The sequence below is a fragment of the Accipiter gentilis genome, chromosome 9 (genome assembly GCF_929443795.1).
Source record: "Accipiter gentilis chromosome 9, bAccGen1.1, whole genome shotgun sequence".
NCBI classification, from domain to species: Eukaryota; Metazoa; Chordata; class Aves; order Accipitriformes; family Accipitridae; genus Astur; species Astur gentilis.
The window spans coordinates 40,767,906-40,790,520 of NC_064888.1; the positions used below are offsets into that span (position 1 = coordinate 40,767,906).

The 22,615-nt window shown below is 39.2% G+C and overlaps 1 protein-coding gene and 1 long non-coding RNA gene across 2 annotated transcripts in view; one reads left to right on the forward strand and one right to left on the reverse strand.

Annotated features, from left to right (window-relative positions):
* Nucleotides 1-1,564: 1,564 nt before the first annotated feature.
* Nucleotides 1,565-22,615, reverse strand: part of ADAM12 (ADAM metallopeptidase domain 12) — a 185,732-nt gene continuing 164,681 nt past the window's right edge. The window contains exons 15-23 of the mRNA XM_049810931.1: nt 20,897-21,005; nt 20,591-20,789; nt 18,043-18,120; nt 15,715-15,823; nt 11,792-11,927; nt 11,045-11,153; nt 10,411-10,593; nt 4,055-4,182; nt 1,565-2,763 (exon numbers count right to left, since the gene is read on the reverse strand). Coding sequence (XP_049666888.1) covers nt 2,703-2,763; nt 4,055-4,182; nt 10,411-10,593; nt 11,045-11,153; nt 11,792-11,927; nt 15,715-15,823; nt 18,043-18,120; nt 20,591-20,789; nt 20,897-21,005 — 1,112 coding nt within the window. The 3' untranslated portion in view covers nt 1,565-2,702. The remainder of the gene's footprint in view (nt 2,764-4,054; nt 4,183-10,410; nt 10,594-11,044; nt 11,154-11,791; nt 11,928-15,714; nt 15,824-18,042; nt 18,121-20,590; nt 20,790-20,896; nt 21,006-22,615) is intronic.
* LOC126043060 (uncharacterized) lies at nt 6,646-15,545 on the forward strand. The gene is made up of 3 exons (XR_007507332.1): nt 6,646-7,249; nt 11,857-12,039; nt 15,426-15,545. It is a non-coding gene; the product is annotated as an uncharacterized LOC126043060 (long non-coding RNA).

A 22,615-nucleotide genomic window follows, 5' to 3' on the forward strand; every position in this document is an offset into this window, starting at 1 on the left:
ACACTCTTAACTGTAAGACTGCCTTCCACATCACTGGATACACATGCTTCAGCATCTTCTTTTAGAAAAGTGTTAATAGTTAATAAATTTGACATATACTTTTCTGCTTAGTAATCTACTTGGTTCACAGCTTGTTTAGACATATTTTTTCCCAGCTTGCGTGCTCTCTCTCTCTCTGAACTGTTAAAGGCAGTAAAAGGTGTTAAATTAGTGATGCCCCATTGCCTCTGGGCTTCCACTGCTCCGCTGCAGAAGCCAAGGATGTCCTCTCACACCTCATCCGTGATGGATGGTTGGACTTTGCCTTCCTCCAGCAACAGCAGATGCGATACCGGGCAGCGTATCAGCGGATGCTTGTACTGTTTGTCAGCTCAGGAATACGCTAACAACCAGGTATGGGGCTCTTTGAAGGGTACAAGCCAGTTTGTAAGACCATCCAGGCATTTTAATCTAAAAACTCCACTGTGCTGGGACTGGGGACACCCAGCAGTGTCCTTATTATCGTTCTTCTGCTGTCTCCCTCCATACGGGAACACGTGTGTGTGTTGTTTCTGTAGGGGTGAAGAGGCACTCACCTGTATGTTCAGCAGGTTCTCAGCATCGCCCAAAAAGCTTTCTAGCTTTGGTGTGCTCGCGTCCCAGGACAGATGGTCCCTGGACAGTCCTGGGCTCGGTGTTGGTGGGATGGTTGCTTGCAATTACGGGGGTAGGATTGGGTACCCTCTATGGGTATTTCTATACTTGTAAGACTGCATAGGTGTGTCATGTTTATTTTAAACCTGAAAGTTACTTTAAAGCTGTAAGTTTAAACACGTGCTAAGTCTTACTTAAGCTGGTGCCATTAAATTCTGATGCAGATAATACCAACTTTTTAGTCATTTAGTCATTCTGTTACTACTTACAGTTTCATCTTATGATTTTCAGCTGTTATCAGGAACATTTTGATACAGCATGATGACTTGCCATTCTAAAAATGGGAGTATTCAAACAAGCAAACTGAGATCGTGTGTCAAAATGAAATGTCGCTCCCCCCCGCCATTTTAGGTTTAAAACTACTGTTGACAGGAAGAAATCACTGTTTTAAATACAAAGTATGTAAAATACATAAAAAGCATCATTTTGCTTTCAACCGCATTGCTGAGCCTAGGATAAGTTAGCATCCTACTGTTGTAGTGATTCCCCATATATAAAGCACTGTTGCTGCTATTAGAGTTTCTTTAAGAATTGAAATGCTTTTGTGAAGGCTTCACCTTGCTATTCAGCAACAAACTAAACTATGGTTTATTTTGGTTTATTCAGCTTATCAATAAACATGAGTGCTATGTCGCTACAACATAGAATAACTGGGAAAATTAAATAGCATTACACTTACTGAAATGCGATCCAAGTTTCTATCAATGCTTTTATTTTTGCTTAAAGAAACAAAAACTACAAGCAATGAGGAAACTAACCTATATAAGGTAATAGTTCCTTCTCTCTCTATTTCAACTGATATTTGAAAATTGTTTTTATTACAGCATAGGTGAAACAACTGTATTCAGCAGTGCTTCTGAGAAGGTACAGAAGAGATCAGATGTAATGCTACCACATAGTAAAAAGAAAGAGATGAATTTTTTCCCATGTCTTAGGATAACCAAAGTCTATGTATTAAAATACGCATTTTGATTTGAAAATTAAGAAATCCAGAACAATATTTTAGAAGTTAAATACAAAACAGTAGTAAATATGCAAAATACAGTTGATAAGCAGAGCAATGAGGCAAAAGAAATAAGTATAATAGTTGAGTCTTAAAATGTAATTCTTTGTAATGCTTGGCTTCCCCCCACCCCCTGCGTGTAATGTATTGTCAGTCTAAACAGGACAGCTATGCAACATAGTGAGATGGTACTACCTTACACAGTATAGCTGAATTTAATTACCAAAGCATCAAAAAGGTAATGACACTGGGAGGCCTGATATCTGCATTAATATGTACTAACCATATTCTGTTAGAGGAAAATGAGGTTAAACAAAAATACAGTTTTATGATATACAGTACTTCTTCAGTAAGAGAACTTGTCCGAAGCGAACACATCCTCTTTCAGCACAGATTTCTCGACGATTTCAAACAGTAACGTGAAAACTGAAATTACAGTACACCTGCTAACACTGAGGGATCCTTTGGTTAAATATATATGTTACGCATCTGTATGCAGATATCGGGCATTTCACCATGTTCCAGAAGAGATTTTTTTTTTTTTTTTTTTACCCTGACATCTTTATTCATCAGTTTGTTATGAACCTTTGAGATTGAGTTGTTTATACATTTGATTTATCCATGAGTATCAGCACTCCTTAAGAACAGATCAAAACTAAAAACTCTACATAGGACCAATAGAGCAGAATTATTCAAGTTCAATGAAATATTACAAAAAAGGCTTCCTTTTTAGGAAAACTCAGCTATGGTAAAAATATCTACTACAGTGCACTGCACTGTAATAAATATTCAACATAAATTAATAATTTACAAGTACCTGAGCAAGTATACAGAGCACCATAGCACAGCACAGCACCAAAGGCAGTAGCTCAGAATTCTTAAAAATAATGCTGTTTTAAACATTAAAAATCTTAAGTATTGTCATAAAAATGAACTCCAGCTGGAGTTTAAAGATAGTGCAAACTTCTGTCTTCACTTTTTAAAATAAAGGTGTCAGATTTTCTGGTCATTTCATATCAGCAGTGTTGCTGGACCTGGATACCTGTGGTGGATGCTTAGGAGCAGGTCTGTTGGAAAGAAAGAAAATAAATAGCAAATTGTTATTTAAACTTTTGTTAGTTCTCGCTGCCAGCATCATGCCTGAGGCATGAAGATGAATGGTAAAACCTCTTCAAGTTACCCAGGTTAATGTCAGACACGTAACATTGGACTCTCACATTGGGAGGAGATCAGACGTGACTATATACACAAATCTCATCAAGAAGCATAAATGGTACCAGCAGACTCCTCTTTTTTTTTTTTTTTTTTTTTTTTTTTCTCCAGTTCATGTTTTAATTGCTGCCTGGCCAGTGGAATAAGCTAGCTCAATGTTTCAGGTGTTGTTCTTTAAATTCTTTATTTCTTTGTGTGCTCATCGATTTTGCACTTGTTCAGAAATGCTACTTAATGCTGTGGAATAGCAGTTGGTTTCAAAAAGTTGTACTAGTCAGCTTGAAATATTATTACTTTCAGAATATCTTACTAGAATAGACAGTCAGGAGCTTAAACAAAGTTCACCCTTGCAGTCTTTTTGCTAGAAGTATTAGGAAAATAACTTGAATCTATTTTTAATTTTCTGAGCAATTAAGTGCCTCACTAGTAGAGTTCTTGTAGCTTAAAATACTACTTTTATCTTCCTTGGAGCTCACTTTTTATTCATAGGAAAGTGAAGAATATTAGGTAAGAAAATACTATTGACTATGCCCATTAACATTAGGCATAGTTATTTCACTTCCAGGTAATTTTTCTTCAATGTCTTTTTTTTTTTTTTTTTTTTTTTTTTACTTGTACAATTTGTGTGCTTTCTGAATGTTTTGGGTATTATTTTCAGATGATATAAATTGATGTTCCATTGTGAAATGTGCGAACGGAAAATTCCTTTTATTGGTGGTTGATCTTAACAGCATTCAGTTCTCAGCCTAATTGTGTAGGTGGTCCGAGTAGGAAATTTTTTTGTGCGAGAGCTTTGTTTCTCTTGCAATTGGTCCTTATTAACTCCTTTCTTTTGCAAGGAATTGTATTTAGTGGGCAGGTTTTATAAATACACAGTCAGGTGCTTGCAGTCAAACTGTCATATGCAGTATAAATTCTCCTCATTCTGTGGAAATCAGTGCAATTGTGCTGGTCTACTCCCAGTGAGAATCAGTCTGATACTGGGTGCTTTTCTATAAGCAAATAGAAAAAATGGTTGTGGCGTAGCTCTCGGCAATAGTTACAGCAGAACAGAGTTACTCAGAGCACAGCGGATCTGCTCGAAGACATTTTAGACCTGTCATTGAAGGAAGTACTATATATCAAGCCATTTTGATCCGAACTAACCTTACGGGAGTAACGGGAGGCAGAGCTTTTGTGTGTCCAGGCACCGCTGTGGAGGCGCTGTTATAGCGTGCTTTGGTCAGAGGGTCTGCCGGCAGAGGCTTCCGAGGAGGGTTTGGTTTGTGGCTTTCCTATTATAAAACATAAAGTCGTATTGGTCATTGGCATAACGTACTTAACGTAGCAACAGCTGAGACAAATTGAAGGTAAGTTCGGAGTAGTTGTCACCAGATATATTTAAGTGAGTAAGCCATAACTTATTTTTAAGAAACAGGCACTTATATTTAAAAAAAAAAAAAAAAAAAGGTTTAATACTGTATTTTAATGATTTTGTTTCTTTTGATTCTTTACTCTAGAAATACTGGGTGCATCTATACTGGATTTAATGATTAATTGGTGGTAAATGAAAACAACATAGATTGAATACATAACATTGTAAAAGCAGTTATGTAGAAAGCTGGAAATACTAGAAATGACTTTAAAATGCAAATTCAGATGACCACAAAAACAAACTGCTCAAGTCCAGTTTGAATTGGTAGCATCTGTGGAATTTTTCTGAGAGATGCTGCTGTGCTTTCATTCTGTGGAATGAAATGTTTCATTAATAAAGAACAGAAGTCATCTGCTGTCAGGCATGAGCTAATGTCTCTTCTGTGTGGTCCTTGCAACACTGCAAACATGGTAACATGTCTATTTGTGGTCTTCATTATGAAGAACTGGGATAGATTAAGTGACTTGCTCAGGGCACAAAACTCTCCAATATATCCAAAAACCTCACTTCCGGTCCTTCTACTATTTGAACTGCATAGTTGTGCTTTTTTCTAAGGAATTTTACTCTTTATTATTAGCTTGCCGTAACTATCATTAGTAAAGTTGACCAAAAAGAAACAAGAAGAGCTTACAGGAATAATCTAGTTACAGATCCCCTGAAAGATATAATCAAAACAAGCAATCATAGGCATGAATTGCACATGAATAAAATACAACTTTTCATTATTCATTTTGAACATCCCTTTGTTTTCTTACTTTTCATGGCAAATGTTTGCTCTTTTAAGAAGGAAATGCACGTTGACTATCAGTAGGCATTTTGATAAAGGAGAAAATATGGGACCTAAGTAAACCTTATATATAGTCACTTGAAATTTACAACAAACTACAGTTTAAAGCTGTATATAACGTCTCTCTTCTTTTTCACTCTCGGCATAATGTGTACTAGTTCTTGAGTGAATCACAAATAGCAACAGGAAAAAAAATTCCTATTTTAACTTATTGTTATAGCCAAATCTCATATCCAGTATAAAAATTAGTCTCAACTGTCATCCAGAGGAACTTCCTCTATAAACCAAGGTAAACTTATCTTACTATAAAAAGTTTGACTGTGAGCTCTGTCTTTGGGGGTAAAAATAATTACAAATATTCTTGAAATAGGCTTGGAAAATGATGAAATAAACAGCATGTTTGTAAATACTCTATGTAGCTTTATCTCAGGGCTATCCTGTTGAAAGTCACAGAGTTTAATTAAACACTAGCAAAGGAAGTTCTTCAAAACACGATCATTTCCCATGATACAGAACTAGAACCTTAAAACTGTTAGGACAAAAAATCTTACCATCAGGATTTCTTAACCACAGTTTACTTTGTGCACTAAGTTTCTTGCACAATGAAATCTTGCTGTGTTTGTGTGTTTTGAAGTGAAATATACCAGTTTGGAACAAGTTAGATCACAGCAGAAACTGATACTTTTAAAATAACTTAATTATCCCTACAGTAAAATAGAAATTTAAGTTGCTTCTGTAATAATTTTGTTGAAAGTCATAATGTTTATTCCATGAAAGAGTATAGGCATCATTGCCTCAAGTGTGACAGCATTTTAAAAAAAAGCTGTAACAAACACACAAACATCAGCATTATAAAGACAGCAAACAAGGAAGGCGTCTTTGAACGCCATAAAGCCTTTATTCCCTTGACTGCCTTCATGGAAGTGGCCTTTTCCCTCAAGTACTTTTACATGATTAATCCCATGAATTAGTCTGATCACATGAGTATTTAGCTGTTTGCTTGATCAGCCCCTAATTGTTATTGCATGATTTGTATTTACTCTTCAGTTGGCAGAATGCTTAGGTACCATCATTGGGAAGAGGAACGGATCCAGGCTCAGCAGTCCAGAGAAACAAAGGTCTCAAGAGCTGAACATCTGGTAAGGACGAATGAACAAAAAAAGAGGACAACTGCCCTTGTTTGTTTGTTTGTGTTAATTAACTGTGCCCTATGTCTAATCACCACCTGCAACACTGCAAAGTAGGGAAAAATTGACTTTCTGAGAAGCTCAGAGCAGCTAAGTACTGATGGGACCCTATCAGTTGCTCCCCCCCCCCCCCCCCCCCCCCCTCTTTTTGCAAGGGAAGCTGGCTGAAATGGCTAATCCAGATGTGGTGATCTAGAACAGCTCTTCAGCTATGGAATGAGCATCTTCTTATGGCTGAACATTAAGATAATCTTTGATGTCTAAGAAAGGGTAAAAGAAGGAGGAAAAAAAAAAAGGGGGGGGGGGGGGAAGGGAATTCAGATAAAAATGGGGATGGAGAATGTGTAATGGCTGAGATGAAGCAAAATGGAGGAGCACTTCATAGAAAGGAGATACCAGCACTGGAAAATGCCACCAGGAAAACGCACATCCTTAGAAGGAGAAGAAAAAATATTTGAAGAAATAAATCACATCCCCGAAACTGATTACAGGATGGTCTTCCTTAATCTATGTAGATGGGAACTTAATTTGTGTTAGCCCTCTGCGTCTAAAGCCAGTCTGAGGTGTTTGTTGTAGGAGAGGAATTCACAGGAATAACTGTAGCAGAATGAGCAGACGGTGAGCCCAGCTCAGTTTTACTAGGGGAGAAGTGAAAATACAAAGCTATATTTCCTGTAATAAGGATGACCTGTAAAAGATGAGATATATTTTGGTATTAAGATGATGACAGTATCAGAGGCAGCAACTGAATGCTAACAGGAACAAAACCAAGCAGAAGTGATCAAATCAGAACGCGTGGACTAAAGCCACAGTTAGTATAAACCTGCCCTGTTTCCTTGATTTCAGTGGTGCTGCGTTGATTTATATTGGCTGTGAATCTGGCCCGTAAATAAAGTATGTTTGCCTTGCAAGAGCATCTGAAAGAAGAAAAAGCTGTTTATCAGTCAAGATTGGTAAATATTAAACTTGTCAATGGTTCATTTGCCAAGGGTTTTTTTGTTTGGTTGGTTTTTGTTGGTTTTGTTGCGTGGTTTTTTTTACTATTTTACTTACATCTGAAAGAAAATTTTATAGCAAATTAATAATCTGTTCATTGCAGTCTCAACAGCCACTAGAGGGGAAAAGAGTTGTCTTAAAGTCTATTTAGTATGTTGTGCCTTAGCTGTCCACTGCTCGAAGCCCAGAGGCAGCAGGAAAGTAGCTCGTGCTTAAATATACCTCTCAGAAGGGAGAAGCAGAAGGAGGCAGCTGTGAAGCCACAGAAACAGTGAATGGTTTCAGATACTCTTCTTCAGCACTATACTGCAGTACTGAGCATCTGGATCATATTATGAATGTAGCAATGATTTTTAAAGTGCTTCCTCCTGATGACCTGATGGATGCAGTTCCAAGAGAGTGCTGAAGCAAGGCATTAAGTAGTATCTATATAAACTAGACCAAAACTATTCTCAAGTTAATTTACTTCTGCCAAGCTTTGAGGGAGTAAAATCGTTAACTTTGGAAGAAAAGATTTTCTTCCCATACAGTGTTTTCTGTGTCCCCAGGGTATAAAAAGTAGCTGTTTCTGACAATCTTGAATTGATGTTATGGACATAATTTTGAAAGAAGCCACTCTTCCTTATTCACTGGGTTGCCTTGAGTTGATCCCTTTTGCCCTATTTCTGTTTCGTGCAGCAACTGAAAATTGAAAACAGCAATATTTTGCTTGATGGAGTAACCATCACAATTAATTTGAGCTGCGAAACGGAAAAGCTTTTTGGCAGTTTCAGATCTGTCAGTCTTTGGAAATGATAGTACGAGAGATCTGGTATTCTACCTTGCACTTCTTGTGGGATTTGAAGGGGAGCGCGCTTAGGAACATGAATTGTAAAGCTGCATTGGGCTGCTTTGATGTGCGATGACAGGTTGGGGCAGGTACAGGTGCACTATCAGAATGAGAAATGGTTACTTTTTCTTGGAAAGCCTTTTCTCCATCTGTCTTCTGCTAGTGGGAGACAGCGTAAGCTTGTAAGTTGCTAGATAAGAAGAAGTAGAAGAAATCTATTTTCTTCTTCTTCTTTTTTCTTTTTTTTATAATGGAGTCATTTGATTAAGAAACAGAAAAGCACTTGCACTTAAAATCTTAACTTTGACCACTGTGAAATCTGCAGAATGTTTTAAGGAATGCAAGAAAATAAACGACGAAACCATTGGAGCTAAAGACAAAAGCAACACAAACCAATACTACTTCAGATTTCCTATAAAATTGATTTTTGAAAGAATTGGTATTTTCTATTCCCCTGAAAAGGAAAATAAATGACCAGCAAGATGGAAAAGGGAAGAAGAAAAATCTTAGATACTTTGAAAGCAATTAATAAACTGGCCACACTTACAAAAGTTGGTCTAACCTGAGTGGTTCAATGTTCAGACAGACAAAATTAAAACTAGATACATTTTATCCGCTGTCATAATGCGTAAGCACGCTGACATGGCAGCTCACCATTGTCTCATCCCTTCTCATTTCTGTGTTATTTTTACAACCACTTTTCAAAGCACTGCACTTCAGCAACAGTTTGATAGCCATATCCTCCTATAAATCATTGGGAAAGTGTCTCGAGCTCACAAGGTTGCTGCGGGAAGAAGGTGCTCTGTCCCTGGCCATCCCAGCTCAGCTCAGATAGGCACAGGGGCTCAAGACACGGCTGCTTGAGTACGGATTTGCAGTAACTGCATCCAAATCAATGTGATACTGTCGTGATTTAACCCCAGCCAGCAACTAAGCACCACGCAGCCGCTCGCTCACTTCCCCCCCACCCAGTGGGATGGGGGAGAGAATCGGAAGGAAAAAGGTAAAACTCGTAGGTTGAGATTAGAACGGTTTAGTAGAACGGAAAGGAAGAAAATAATGATGATAATAACAACAATAATAAAAGGACAACAATGAAAAAAGAATTGGAATATACAAAATAAGTGATGCACAATGCAATTGCTCGCTGACCGATGCCCAGTTAGTTCCCGAGCAGCGATCTGCCTCCTCCTGCCCCAGGCCAGCTCCTCCAGTTTATATACTGGGCATGACGTCACACGGTATGGAATACCCCTTTGGCCAGTTGGGGTCAGCTGTCCTGGCTGTGTCCCCTCCCAACTCTTTGTGCCCCTCCAGCCTTCTTGCTGGCTGGGCAGGAGAAGCTGAAAAATCCTGGACTTGGTATAAACACTACTTGGCAACAACTGAAAACATCAGGGTGTTATCAACATTCTTCTCATACTGAATCCAAGACATAACACTGTCCCAGCTACTAGAAAGAAAATTAACTCTATCACAGCTGAAACCAGGACAGATACTCATTTAAGATAGCTTGGTAATAATGACATTCACTTCATTTTAATCTTGTACTATATCCAGAATATCATAATGTCTACAAAACAGAAATAGCTGGGTGCCTGATTCCTTTGCTTAGACACAGTCACACTACAAATGCAACCAAAAGGGAGAAGCCAGTGACCAGAAAAGCGAGAAAATGGACAATATCTAATACAGACACCTGCACAGACAACTTAATCTACTCTGAATAACGTCTTGAGATGCATCTTATTACAAAAACAAGGGTTACCAGCTCTATTTAAACATTGCAATGAAAGGTACACCTACATGAAATAGTGTAGGTAATTACAAGTCTGCTTTTCAGATCTGTGCTCTGGAATAAAAATATGCAATTCATACAGCCCTTGGCAGAACAGAAGCACATCAAGTTAATATACCTTTTGCTCTTGCACGAGACATCTGCAACTTGACTTCCTAAACTACATCACTGGATTTGGCACCTTGCTTTCCCTCCGGTTGGGCAGCTGGCAAGATGAGCCTGTGTTTGCCTGTAATATGGAGCTTGTTTATACTGGTGTGTCTTTTGAGTAGTGAAGAGAGAGTTGAGGATCCTAAAGTTTAGCATCACAGCCTCAGTTGGCACAAATAAATACATCTACACCGCATTTCTAAACTTGTACAAAGTATAAAGGAAATACTCTGGAAAAAGGCCAATATGAGAGATGGGAAAACATTCATTCTTCACTGCCTGCAGATACTCACACACTAAATATTAAATAGAAGAGAAGCTTAAAGCAAATCAATGGTTACCTGGGCAAACCTCAGCGTAGGGTTGGCTGGCAAGGGTCTTTCAGGCACAGCTTGGTGACATGGCAGTTGGGGAAGGGGTGGTAGGACTCGCTGCGGGGTTTTTAGTTGTGGCAAATCGTGTGTCTTCACAGGGTTACTAATGTCGATGATCTGATAAGGCAGCGGTCGTCTTGCACCATCTCTCTGCAAAAAGAACCCCAACCAAAAGTTATAGACTTCAAGAGACATAAGCATTGCTACTTTAATATCTATGTTATTCGCTTACTTTTCTCTTCTACTCTGCTTTTATCTACCTCTGCAACCAGAGAAGCAATTAACAGCTTCTGAAGTCCTACTCAAGCACCAATCCTTCGCTGTTCAGAGAGATAATAGTGTTCTGGTGTAAGCAAGCTGGCTGGCTCTATCCTGGAGACTAAACTATTTCTTTTCTGCACTTGACAGCTCCACCTGTCTAGAACTTGGAAGCCATAAATGTATTTTGAAGCCTACATCTCCCATTTTACATATTGTTGGTTCTACATGATATTAAGCTCATGTAATAACTGTGTTCTAATAAATTACTTAAATGAGATCCAAATTATATAACATGTGGGGTTTTTTTCCTTCTTTTTCTTTAAACTATTTAAGGACTCACTTTTTGTATGTTTGTATTTTGTGGCTTCATGATGAGATTTTTACTGAGAGACCTGGTATGAACGTGATTAGGCTCAGATGAACTGGAAGGTCTTGCTGGACTCACAGATCTGCAATACAAACATATATTTTTTGAAAACAACATTCTGCTTTATAACATTTTTTTTAACAGTAGCCTCTTTTCACAGTGAGATTTTTGCAAGGACTTTCTGACTCTTTATAATAAACAAGGAAAGTTAAAATTGTCTAGTGCTCCTGCAAGAATAAAAATAAATATTGATTTTTTGGAAACCAGTAGCCTGTTAAATTAGCTTCTGCAATCTGTGGAAATGCAGCTTTGTAACACCCAAGAGACTATTCTAATGAATCTAGCATTTAAACAGTAATGACCACAAATATGAAAGTTTCAGCTCACTCGACTGAGTTTAGATAAAAGGCCATGCAATGTAATGAAACTATTTCAAGCAAATGAAAAAAAAAAAAGGCAATACTTCCTTTACTTCTTAATTTTTTATCACAAAAGAGGTATATAGTCAACCCCAAACCTAGATTGTTTACTGACAATCAATAAAGTTAAACTAAACCAGGAAAACCACCGCTGTTAATACTTGGTGAATATTTTTGTTAAGGCTGGCTCTTTCTAACATATTCACACTGTTCTGGGATGAATGTCAAGATGAGAGCTGCCATGTTTACAGCTCCTTTCTACTAATATCTATCAGAATATAATTAGGGAAAATGATCATACCTTAGCTTCTCTATTGTTGTCTTTTTACTTGTAAACAACCATCTCATGAACGTCTTCCTTTTCAGATACATGATTGATCCAGCAAAGATAAGGCACAGAATGGTTATCAACACTCCTATGGTTAAACTCTTATTATCTGCAACAAAACACATTGAGTTAACTTCTATCAAGAGCCATCTTTACTGAAATGTGTTGCGTATATGGAGGAGGACATTGCTGCCTGGCCCGGGTTTCTAACTGCAATGCAGGTGAAGTGAATAAACTATGACTTAAAGACTAATAAACTCTTATTTCTTCTAGCCTGATGCTTGAATTTTGGCCTGTTTTGAAGTTTTCTTTAACATTGGGGAAAAATTGGTCTTTTCTATTCTGGTCCAAACATGAACATCTCCATGTACTCTCTCTGCATCTATGGCCAGGTCCTGCTTAGGTTGTCATCTGCAAATGGGGCCATAAGGTGTATGGGCTGTTGGCCTCATCCAGACCTTTTCCTGAGCTGCCAGGGTGGGAGGGAGACGGAGGCTGAGAGGGAGAGAAAAGGGACAGAAAGGCCGAGATCGTGGTTTGGTAAAGTGCAAACTTTTAAATATTCTGTCCCTCAAACATGAGCAGTAACCCTAGCTCCTTTAGAACCAGATTTTAAGGGTTTCAATGTGCTTTAACACCGGGCAAACAGTCTGAAACTTGGGCTACTGTGGTCCAGCCCACGTGGCCGTCAAGTCGAATCTGGAGGCAAGCGAGGAACCGAAGGAAAGCCTTCAGCAACGGGGTTGTGCGCTCTGAGGGATGCGCTGCTTAGCGAGTGGCTGCAGCCTTCTGCACTTGTTCCAGTTTTCAGAGTGCTTTAAGCTGCTTTAAGTACCTTCCTGGGACCTAAGTGAGGCACAATAGTGAGATGAACCCTGACGAGGTGACTTGCAGCTGAAAGAACGCCTGATGGCCCGTATCAGAAACAGGGTGGCCAGCAGGAGCAGGGAGGTGATGATGGTCCCCCTGTACTGGGCACTGGTGAGGCCGCCCCTCGAGTCCTGTGTGCAGGTTTGGGCCCCTCACTGCAGGAAAGACATGGAGGTGCTGGAGCGTGTCCAGAGGAGGGCAACGGAGCTGGTGAGGGGCCTGGAGCACAAGTCCTGTGAGGAGGAACTGGGGCTGTTTAGTCTGGAGAGAAGGAGGCCGAGGGGAGACCTGATCGCTCTCTGCAACTGCCTGAGAGGAGGGTGTGGGGAGGTGGGTGCTGGTCTCTTCTATCAAGTGACTGGTGATAGAACAAGAGGAAATGGCCTCAAGTTGCACCAGGGGAGGTTTAGATTGGATATTAGGAAAAATTTCCTTACTGAAAGGGTTGTCAGGCATTGGAACAGGCTGCCCAGGGAAGTGGCGGAGTCACCATCCCTGGAGGTGTTCAAAAACTGCGTAGACGTGGCGCTTCAGGACATGGTTTAGTGGGCATGGGGGTGTTGGGTTGACGGTTGGACTCAATGATCTTAAAAGTCTTTTCCAACCTAACTGGTTCTATGATTCTACATACGATTCTATGATTTTTAGGAAGAGGTAAGCAGCAGCTCTGATCATTATGGATATGTGATATGATCATTGCCTGGAAGAGAGGATGTTGTGATTCATCAGAACTGCTGACCTAAAAAATGCATACTCCCACAGTAGGAGAAACATCTTTAATCTTTGCTCGGGTAACCTATCATCGCTGTCTCAGCCTTATCCTGATTGATTTTCAGCCAGCTGGCTCTCATCTACTGGCCTAAGCTCACTCCGATGCTGGTGAACACAGTCAGCAACGCTGACTGAACAAACTACACATTGGGCTTCATGGGGCATGAAGTGCTATGCTTTTTACCTTATAGCCCTGCAGAATAATAAATCCCTCACCATCTCTGAAAGATTAATAAAAATCAATAATCCAAGATTACACAATTTAAATTAATTAACTTCTTTACCTAACAATTAAACATTTAAGGCTTCTTTGTAAGAAAAATACAGAGTGTCAAACACGTTTGTTCTAAGTCAGTGTGCTGGTTTTGGCTGGGATAAAGTTAATTTTCTTCCAGTAGTGGGTATGGGGCTAGGTTTTGGATTTGTACTGAAAACAGTGTGGATAATTCAGGGATGTTTTCATTACTGCTGAGCAGGGCTTACCCAGAGGAGCATCACCCCAGCAGCAAGGAGGCTGGAGGGGGCAGAAGGGGTTGGGAGGGGTAAAATCAGTTACTAAACACTAATGAGACCATGTGCCTTGCTTGACTAAGATAAAAGTATTTTATTGAGCTAATCCTTCTGTCATTTGATTTAGAGATGTGCAAACTACTCGGATCGTAATCCAAACCACCCCATCAAGTGTTCGTATTTAAAACCAGGTGTTAGCGATAGAAAATTAGGCTCTCTAGCAATTTCCATATTTGTTTATTCCCAGTATTATTGAATGTAGCACCATTTTTTTGAGAAAAATGGTGAAACTACCACACTATATTTAACTACAGTTAAAACAATTTTCTGTTAAATTGAAGTGTTGGCTTGCAAAACGCAAAATACAAGAATTATCAAAGATTTCCTACATTTGTCTTCTCCAGTTAGCGGTGTCTATGCAGCACTGTACTATAATGCATTTTGTAGCTCCCCAGATACTTAGCTTTCAGGTAAGCTGAAAAAGGACTATAATGCTTTAGAGCAAATCTTAAAAGAAAACATTTAACACACAAGTAATCACACTTGTTCAGTGCCTGAGCACGGTTTCTTTGCTATCTTACCAACTGGTAGGTAGTTTAAAAAAAGATTGTTCAACAGTGAAATCACAATGTGAAGCTTTGTCATGGAAATGACCGTGATGTCATAAATCCAGTATTACAATTCACTGCAGGATCTGGCACGTAGAGCATACATTTTGGTTTTGAATAGTATTATTCATATGAAAACATGCAGATCATTTTCCAGCAAGTTTTCATTTTTATATGTGTATATGTATATGTGAATAGACTGCTTGTCCTGTCACGTAGTCAGACATAAATCAGAAACATCTCTATGGAAGTCACTAAAGTTACAGTACTCTGGAGAAAAATTGGCATGTGATGATTATCAAATCCTATAAAATTCACAATGTGTAGAAATAATTTCTTCTGAGGTTGGCCAAAGGTGAAGTAAGATACTATAGCCAATGTTCTGCAGACTGAACAAGGAGAAATTGAAATACAAATTCTAGAAAACGCACGTCTCCTACTACTGTCATATGTGAGAGCAACTTCTGGTAAATGTGTGGAAGCTAACTATAAAATGTAGTTTTAATCTGATAGGGTCAGAAATCTGCTATTTTCCGCAATACAAAAGATCCTCCTTAGAAGAACCATGTAAAATATATTTCTGATTTTTTGATTACGCAATAATTTTGCATTTATAATCATTGCAATAGCCACTCTTCATTAGGCACATAACTATAGAAGCAGGTTGTGTGTACAATAAGGTATTTCTATCCTGGTGCACTCAGTGGAGAACACTGGAGCTTGGCATATCTCAAGGTGAATCCAAGAGTACCGCAACGTTTATCTACCATGGCAACAGGATTTGCTCAAGTGTGGGAGTTAGCTCCTCATCCTCGGCTTAAATCAATACCATTTCCTACTTATTGCAGTTTGCTGCTAAACTTGACCATGCATCTTGAAAATAAAGGAAGGCAAAGAAAGGCGAAGAAAAGAACCCGCCCGGACCACTGTGCCTTCAGTTGTGCGAGAAAATTGATGCACTCAGCCTGCCTTGGTTTTACTTCACTAAATTTTCAGATTGGTGCCAACGCGTTTGGATTAAGCCATTTGATTTACTGACTTATTTCCCAAGCTTGCCAGCTCACTGCTTACAGGACGAGACTTGTATTCCCACTCTTTATCAGGGAAACAACGGGTAAAGCAGGAATTACTACTAACCTGCTTGCCTAATCGGTCCACTGTCCATGCTGCCACCAAACCCCGGCTTGTCACAGTAGGGGGGGGCCCAGTCAGCCTCGCAGTGACAGTTCTTTTTATTGTTGCAGACCTGCAAAACAAGACAAATGGCTTAACGTGAAAAGGATTACCCTATACATCTGAGAGCAGCGCTGGCTGATAAGCCCTCCTAATCAGATAGTGACACATCTGAAAGAAATAAAACTTACAGAAGGGAAGAGATGTACTGGTATCTGCCAGTACAACTGGCACATCTGGCCAGTACATCTGCACAACTAAGATGGCATAGAGCGACTCTGAGTGCAAGACACCACGGAGTAACAGGGATCCTAAAAAAAGGCATCATTTATTTGGCAGGTAATCGTTTGACTTGCACCAGCTGACAACTCCAATAATATAAGGATAATCACACACCTCTTAAGTCTTATTCTCTCTTTGCCTCCAGCAGCAACATTATCTGCTTTCTAACTTCTGTTCCTTCTGCCTTCGTAGGAACAAGAGTCTCTCTACGCTCTTAAGGCTGTAAAGCTTTGTCAGCCCACTTGAGCGCTCCTATCCAGCAAGGGCTTGCACTAGGCTGCGTACTGATTTTTCCACTGCTCGAGTCCGCCAGCTCTAAGATGAACCAGTTGCGGGAAGAACACGCGAAACTGGAATCAGGGCTGAGGAAACCCTCCCTTTGATACCACACCTGCGCTGTCTATACCGATCCAGTCCTCAGCGTTCTGGTGGTTGTAATCTGAGTTAAGGAACAGCTAGCAAGACCCCATTTCCCAAACGCTCGCTGCAGAACAAGGGAGATCCAAAGAACCGGAGCCCGTCGTTAACATCAGCCTGTTCCCGCTGCGCAGAGCAGAAGGAGCCGGTAGACTCGTGGCTCTTTCTTCAGGAGGTCTCTCAGTCCCAAACACCCATTAAAAAAAAGGCTGCCTTTTATTTCCTTTTGCTACCACCCAAGCAGTGGCTACATGTCTAATACAGAGGGTAAAGCTCCGTGCTGTATCGACAGAATACATGAACTGAATGGGCCAAAAAATTCTGTTGCGCAGGACAGAGATGGCACAGTCTCATGTGAATGTACAAATTGATTTTTAAATAAAGTTTTTGGGCTTAGGTTATAAATATGGTCCTAAATTCTGTGCTAACACTGATCATCACTGATCTACCACCACCATGGAGAAACCATTCAATAGATTAATAAACAGGTTTCTTAGTAAGATACTAGTTAGTTCACAGGAGTTTGAAAATATGCATTTTTCTGGCAAGGTCGCTGGCAGGCTTTTAGAAAGACTATACTGACTGTGTCTGCAGAGTATTAAAATATCATTCACATAGCTTAGACTGGCTATGGTCATGTAAAATGCAAAAAAAAAAAAAAAAAAAAAAAAAGATTTACTTTTCAAAGACAGCAAGATAATTAAACATATCATTTGTTAAACATTATTTTTTAAATTAAAGCACTACAGGAGTTCCCATCTACAATTCTACGAGGTCATTTTTTGCTACCCAGGAGTCATCGGAGGTTCTCCATCATACAGAGATAAAGATGCCAGTTTAAGCTGATGCTCATTCCGGCACAATGATAACAGACAGCACCATCAACACTGCACAGTTTTTCAAATGCGGGATGATAAAATAAGTTAAAGCAAATTAAAATCCCTTCTCAGGAGAGGACAGAGAATTTCCTATGGCTCTTGCAATGTGGTTGCCGCAGATTTTCACAGAAACAAATAGATCATCAGCAAATCAAGGTTAATAAGGCATAGCTTGACATAATTAACATTTTCACAATATAAACTAGGTTTCATACTGCTTTGATATTATTAACTAATATCATCCAATTTTTCATCCTGCACCACTTTCATACCATGAAACTCATCAATATGGTTACCTTTTATTTTAATACTTTTGGAAGTGCTTTTCCATTTGACTCTTAATTCAAATGCATATTTTAACTTCTCTGTATCTACATAGAAACTGTATTTTTTTTAATGTTAATAGGAATTCTTCACGAAGGAAGGTTAGACTTCAAATTGCTTTGAAGATGACAAAATTCCTTTTTATCACAGACTGTTAATTAAGAACAAGATAATTACCACTTGATAAATATTTCTTTGTTAAATAAAAATAATTCCATTCTTGCAGTTCATATAAGGGACACTGAAAATGGAAATACACAATTAAAAAGTATTGCAGTGACTTTGACTGATATACTACAAACAATCAGAGATCCCAAAGCTATTACATAAAATGATTTCTTGTCCAGTGTTTATTGACCGATTGTAAAAAACCTGTTCCTATAATGCTTACTCCACGTCCATGGCACTTTGTTGCACATTTGTGGACACCAAAAACACTTGTATTCTGGCACCGGCGATTAAGGCAAATCTGCAAAATAAGAGAAAAGGAGTTTTAACAGGCACAGAACTGCTGGTGCTCACAAGGTATCATGTCCTTCTTTATACGTCTGCTCATCCATCAGTGGTTCTTTTAGCAGTTACAGGTTTCCCAATACACAAGCTGCATTGACAACATGACATTGACAAAAAGATAAGGACACCAGAATTAGGTGTCGTCGTCTTTGTATGCCTTTCTAAGTCTTTCGGGTCCAAATCTGGGGAAGCTGAAGCTCGATCGACATCCTGGCCAATATGGAATTTCAGACATAGTTCATTTTGGGTTGATATGCTGAGCTCGTGTAAATGAACACTCACAGTTTCACTGAAGTGGAACTAGTGGCAAGCCGCTGGGGTTTGCGGGGTTTATAAGCCAATTTAAAAACCAGTAATTTGCATTTTTTCAGGACTAGGAATGCACTGAGCAGGAATCTTCCGTGTACCTGATCTGGCTGCATTCCTGTCTTCACAGCAGCAGGTGGTTCCTCAAGGAGAGGTTCAGGTCCCCTCATGGGGTAAATTAGCATAGTTCTGTTTATATCAATAGTGCAATACTTTTTCATGCCAGTACAGAACCCGGACTCAGGACAGCCTGAATATTTAACTGAGGTCATTGGTATATATGGGCTCATCATCATTCTTCAGCAAAATTGAGACCTTTCTAAAAGTTTTTCCAAGCTAAACAATTTTTTTGGTGTCACATATAAACCAACCATATTTAAAGTGTAATAGTGATCTTATAGGAAATGGAAATAAACAAATAGCATATGCAAAGAAATAAAGTTCAAAGTTTTTTTTCTCCAGTCATTACGGGTAAACTTTACTCTGCCAATATAGCTGGAAACTGAGGCAAAGCAAGAGTGGTGCCATCTAACGATACCATCAAACAATCAAATGACTGATGATGATGTCAGTAATAAGAAGTTATCCTACTCAAAACTGAAGAAAGCAGAAATTAGGACTGGAATAACTGTTACTATGTTATGTTGACCAAAAAAAAAAAAAAAAAAAAAAAATCACTGCACAATTTTGCTCATGTTTAACTGCAGTTCAGTTCAGTAGTACTAAAAGTCAGTCACAATAATTAGCATTAAGCAGGGAATAGTGTTGAAGGAGACGACAGGGATGCTTAATCAGGGCACTTATGCCCTGGGGAGAAGGAAAAATGGAAAGGAAATTAGAGTGAATTGGCATCAACATGCACGCATGTAGAGAATATGGTCTGATTACAGCAGTATTCACAATTCAAATATTCATAGTGCAGTAGCACACAGAATTTTGATCACATTAAAATGGCTGCATTTCAAATTGTGTATCTTCAGCTTAGAAAACTCAAGAATATTTAAATTCATATTCTTAATCCATAATACAAATGCACTAATGTCCTCAAAGTAAAACATACAATTTCGTAAGTATTAGCGTGTGTATTCTATAGTGTGTATGTGTATGATTAGATAGATTAGAAAGATTAAATACTCATTAGTAAAACATAATAGGGTGCCTTCCCAGCGTTGAATTTGCTTTGAAAAGACATTTTGTAACAGATTGACTTAGAAATATTGTAAGGGTTGTTTTCCTGTAACAGAACTGTAGTTTCACTAGGGACATATTTTAAACCTGTTCCCAATGCAGTGTGATAATCCAACATATTTCAAAAGCATTCAGAAATTCAGAGGCTTACTTGAATTTACCAGAAATTATCAAAGCACTTTTTTTTTTTCTTTTTGCAAGTAATCCACTGAGGGGATAGAAACCTTCATTTCAATAGTTCTTGGACTCCTTTCCATTCCTCCCCCCCTGTAAACTCATGGCTGTCTCCCATCTTTCTCTGTTCCTTTTCTCACAAAAGAAAAACCGAGAATGAGGCAGCCATATGAAATTTGGACTACATTCACATAGGATAACTCACAAAGTTTGCAAAATATGATTGCAAAAATCAGTTTTGGTGGCTGAACATCACTGGGTTTATATTTTTCTAATAGTGCACCCAGAGATTGCTTTTCCTGCAAGAAAAAAAAAGGGATGGTGGTGGCGGGAGCCATAATCAGCAGATATAATATATATTGAAACCTAAAGTGAAGTCAATGACAATTTTGGAATGCCACAGACACTGGGAAAGTGAATATATTGAACTTCTCAGAAATTCATTAACAAGCCTGTAATGTGTTTTGCTGTACTTTTGCAGAAAACCTCTAGCCTACATGGACAGATATGTGGGACTGTCCTCAAAAAATCTGTTATAAACTTGAGCAACTTGCATTGCATCTGCAAATCTGTAATCCAGAACAGTGGCCAAAAGTAGAAGGGAGTAAAACTCTGACTCACTGTGAGCATGAGAAACGATTCTTTTGTGGAAAAAAAAATAATTATCCCAAAGCAGAAAACAGGCAGTTTAGTACAAAATACTTGGCAGCATGAGGGTAGTGATGTTCTCCTTGTCTGGGAGTATTTCAGAACCTTACTTTTCCATCCTCACACTTGGTTCCTGACAGCACAAGACCAGGATCGGGCATATCATCACCCAAATACACGTGGGTACCACGACACAGAATCTTGCCACCTTCCTGAAGTGGGATATTAGTTTCTATGGAAACAGCATTGGTACCAATTACAGGTCGATTTGCTCCTCCTTGACACTGGATTTTTCCGCATTTAGCATCTCTGAAGGAAATAAACAAACCCAAAGATTAGTGAAACTCTTTTAGATGTTATAAGCCCTCTCCCCCCGCCCTTGCAGCTGTTCCTGTGTTTGTAGGGAGAGACCCTACCTGGGTTCACATTTAGCAAAGGAGCTCTTGGAGTCCTTGCCACAGTTGCCGTAAGGATCACCTGCAGAATTGACTCTCTCAAAGCAGATCCCAGGAGCAGGTTTCGCACCTGAAACAAAACCTAATCAGAACTTTCATCTCATACAAGGTGTTTTTAATAATTTTCTTTGAGCTCCACTAATGCTTTAGGGGAAGGTAGCACGTGATCTGCATATTGATGAAGCACAACAAAACAGTTGTGCTGGATCAGCATGCTAATTGAAGAGCCCGAGCGTGTGGGCTTTCCACTGTTATTTGTCTCTCTTGGCAATGCTGAGCAACAGACAACGCAGAACTTCTTCTTTTTCAGAATTTCTCTAGATGATATCCCTCTTGTGAATCCTCCTAGGACACAAAAAAGTCTAGTAAAAGCCAAATCTAGTTTGGTGAAGAAAGACAAAGGCCAGCTGGTAAGTTAAGTCCCTTCTTTTTCCAGGAGTCCATGTGACTCTAGCGAGACCCCAAGAGCTGAAACCAAAGAAAATACTTTTCAAGAAAGGCCTTTTTAAGTGCAATTCAGACCAACAAGAAACCAGAAAAAAATCCAGTTGCAATCTAGAGTGCTACGTGCCTGTAAAAACATGAGCACATGACATGGCAAAGAGAATACGCCGCTGTTAGCTCAAGCTAATGTGCTGAGGAGAGGAAGGCAACCCATCCCCACCTTAATCCTCAGTAAATCCACTCCTGTGGGAAAGGACTGACTTGGAAGAAGGGTCATTTCTACCATGGTGGCAGAAGTAGGAATCTGGGAAGCCAGGCAGCATCTGGTTCTTATCTACTGTAGTCTTCTGTGATGGAGACGTATCATAACAGCAAAGGAACTTCCCCGGTGGGAGCAGTACTGGAAATGTTTGTGCAGACAGATTACTCATCCCTACATTTTAGATGTTAAAAGGTACTATTAGAACTTCAATTCTTATGTCTTATACAGACAATCTCCTGTCCGTTTTCCCCCAGATTATGACCAACTATGGAATATCTTCTACGGGAAGATAGAGGCAGTCCTCTGAAATGTCTAAGAGGTGGAGGATCTACTTCCCTGCTTTGACTGTTGCAACAATTAATTAGTCCATGTTATTAGAATTTAATCCCTTTGTTCTGTCGTGAAGTGTGGCTTTTATTTCCAGCCAGTAATTGCTGCTTCTTGCACGATTAAGAGGCCCTTTGCTAGGGCCCTTTACGACCCCATATTTTCTTTCCATGAAGATAACTAAAAGCACAACCAAGTCAGAAGATAACTAAAAGCACAACCAAGTCATTGCCAACATTTCAACTACTCCAATACGCAGACCTGCTTTGAGGAGACAAGGTGGTAAGGAGCTATGCTGGCTAAGACTCTTAACAGATATCTGCTGGATACATTTTTGTACTTTTGATAGATCAGCCAAACAAAACCAAAAAGAACTGGCAGCAAATGATGTGATAGCCTAAAGGCTGAGAATATACCATTTCTACAGTGTTCCCTGATCTTTAACAGAGACAGAATATCTGAGTTAATGTTACATTTTTTTTTCCAATGTTTTGAGCCACTTCCAAGTGTGTATGCCTCTAACTGTGGGTAAACCATATCATTTATTTAAACCAACCTGAAGATTTAATCTGAAAGCCTTCAAAGAGGAAGAAGGTTTTTTTAAAAAAGGGGTTAAATTCCTGGAGAAGAAAATACAAATATGATTG